This window comes from Merops nubicus, unplaced genomic scaffold (genome assembly GCF_000691845.1).
Source record: "Merops nubicus isolate BGI_N331 unplaced genomic scaffold, ASM69184v1 scaffold12078, whole genome shotgun sequence".
NCBI lineage: Eukaryota > Metazoa > Chordata > Aves > Coraciiformes > Meropidae > Merops > Merops nubicus.
In genome coordinates, this window is record NW_008625165.1 from 41,102 (window position 1) to 44,013 (window position 2,912).

Sequence of the window (2,912 nt, forward strand, 5' to 3'; positions counted from 1 at the left end):
CGCAGCAGCGGCAGCCGGCGCGCCAAGTCCCCCTCGCCCAAGTCCGAGCGCTCCGAGCGCTCCCACAAGGAGAGCTCCCGCTCCCGCTCCTCGCATAAAGATTCTCCCAGAGATGTCAGTAAAAGGGCCAAAAGGTAGGCTGGTATCTTCTCTATTTCACTGCTGATTTGCTTACATGAAGCTCCTCTCCCGTGATGTGTTTTTTAATGAAGAAAAGTTTAGGTATTGCCCAGGGGTTCTTGTTTCCATAGTAGGTATTTCCTAATCTCCAGCCTGACACAAACACTTGTCTCCAGTTAATGTTAAACTTGGGGTGATTTTGTATTGATGCTTTTGTAGTCCAAAACTTGGAAGTTCAGCTTCCACTTTTTAGACGTGTAGAATATCTTAGTGATATAAAATTCCTCAGACATGCTGAGGAAAATTCCTTTGATCCTTATGAGAAAACTAGTGCATATTTATAGGAATCACTTTTGTGCTATAAGGTTTTTGTTTGTTTGTTTTCATACTTACTATAGTGGTCATTCATTTTAGATTATATCAGATTAGTGTATTAGGTGTGGGTTAGCTGGCAGTAAGTTTATTCAGTGTTCATTCTTTTTCTGTGAGTTTGTATCACAAGCTGAATATGTTCAAGAATCAAAAAATCTCTAGGAAAAGGGAATTCAGCATAATTTTTCATTTCTGTTCTCCTATGTGTGGATATATGCTGCTACTAATACAAGAACTAAGGTGCTTGAGGCATGTGTGGAAGGCTGTGAATTCCTTATGTTGGTTTGACAAGGACATGACTTGGTGTTATTCTTCTTGTGGGTTCTAAGCACTGAAGTTAATCCCAAAAGACATCTAAAAACTTTATAATGCAAAAAATTTACTTTTTCTCAAAAGCAAGCTGTTGTTCTGTTACTTCCCCTGACAAGAGAAAAATATTTTCAACCTCACTTAGCTCAATAAATGAATGCCAAATACCTGCAGAAAAAAAAATGGTATTATCAATTAGGATTTGACATAAAACTTTTATCTTTTTGCAGGTCACCATCTGGCTCCAGGACGCCGAAAAGATCAAGAAGATCACGATCCAGATCCCCTAAAAAGTCAGGGAAAAAGTCCAGGTCTCAGTCCCGTTCTCCTCACAGATCTCACAAGAAGTCAAAGAAAAGCAAACACTGACATTGTTAATATTTTTTATGATGCTGTCACTTACTGGAAATGCGGTTTTGTTTTTGTGCCTGAACAGTCTGTTAAAAAACAAAAAAGCATTCCTGATTTTTTTTGTTTGTTTTTTGTGAATGCACGTGTATACTCATGAGTATCGGCATCTGTAGACCTGTCATTGTTTTATATTGTACAAATTATCTCATTGTGACTATTTCCCAAAAGAAACATTTTTGTGTTTAGAAGTTTCATCAGAAATGTGTAACTGATCTACTGGCAGTAGTGATAATTTGTTTTAGAATGTTGTGACATAGCAGAAATAACTCAAATGTTCCCCCTTTTTGTAGCTTTGACAATTTGAATTAGATTTCAAATAAAATCTGAACAGAAAATTAAGATGTTGTTTTCTTGCCCCATTGGTGATACAGATCTCTAGAGGAATTCATAGTTTGTTTGGAAGTACTGTGTATTTCAGACACACTATGATGCTTACATCTTTCAGTATAGGGGTAGATCTGTTCCTGTTTACACTGGTTTGGCTATCCAGATAAAAGCACCTTTCAAATCCAGTGGATGAGTTTTCCTTCCTACTGTGATATTTTACTGTAAGAACAGTTGAACAAGACTCGTATCTACTATGATAAGATTTACAAGTAAATCTTTGCTTCATATTTTTTCATTTTAATTGCAAGGAACATTTCTGACACCAATGCCCTTTGTTAATTTTTAGAAAAGGGCCTCTGCAGAGATGCACCGTATGTATGTGTGTGTGTGTATCATATCTATATATATGGTGTATCAATAACAAGCCATTTGTATGGCATACGTGGGGAACAATAAAAGGACAGCAAGCCTGAGACTGACTTCTTCTTCAGCAAGTACAGGTACAATAACTGCAACCTACAGTACACTATTGTTTTCTAAAATTGATTTTTACTCCAAAAGGACAGCTTTTACATTATTTTATTGAATTTATTCCTCTGTTGTGGAAATTCTTCAAAATAGGAAAAAATAAAAATTTTATTACATATTTATTAATATTTTGGAATTGAGAGGCTGTTTAACTTTTTTTTTTTTTGAGGCTTTTCCTTCTCCAAATCTGTTCTGTGTTGGGCATTGATGTGGCTTTAAAGTGCTTCACCTTGGTCTCTTACGCAGCATTTCTGTGGGTGGGACAAAGGAAGGGATGAGAAAGGGGGAGGGTTCCATGTTTATACTTGGAGGTGTGGGGAGATTGTAATAAAAACATAAAATTAAAAGGGATCTGGCCTCCTGTGAACTGTTTATAAAAGCAAAAGCTGTGCTTAACTACAGGCACAGAGTGCTGGGTATGGCCTATTATACTTGTGTATCTACAGGTTTTTATGTTGTTAGAATTTTGTAAATGTGTTGGGGGAAATCTAATGTTGTATATAGCCTAAGATGCAACGCTTTCAGAAGCAGTATCTAAAAGGTCATTTGAAAAACATGGATATTTAATTTAAAAAAAAGAAGAAAGGTTTGTTTTTTTTTTTTCCTGATGGGAGACTTTGTTATAAGATTATATATTGTTACAAATGTGGGAATTAAGTGGAAAATTCTCTTTGCTAATGAGGACTGAGAGATGATCTGCAATTCTGAAAATGTGGAGAATGCATGTGTACTGTAAAGACTTTCTTAATATGAGTATTGAATAGATGCATTGATAATGGGAAAAGAATACACCTCATCTGTTTATATTGCAGTATAAAGAATCTGTTTTAGAAATGTGCAGAGTT

At 35.9% G+C, this 2,912-nt stretch overlaps 1 protein-coding gene across 1 annotated transcript in view; it reads left to right on the forward strand.

Annotated features, from left to right (window-relative positions):
* Window positions 1-1,548, forward strand: part of U2SURP (U2 snRNP-associated SURP domain containing) — a gene marked incomplete at its 5' end in the record, with an annotated part of 35,407 nt that extends 33,859 nt beyond the window's left edge. The window contains 2 exons of the mRNA XM_008945592.1: window positions 1-134; window positions 1,032-1,548. Of these exons, the coding sequence (XP_008943840.1) occupies window positions 1-134; window positions 1,032-1,170 (273 nt within the window). The remainder of the gene's footprint in view (window positions 135-1,031) is intronic.
* Window positions 1,549-2,912: the final 1,364 nt, after the last annotated feature.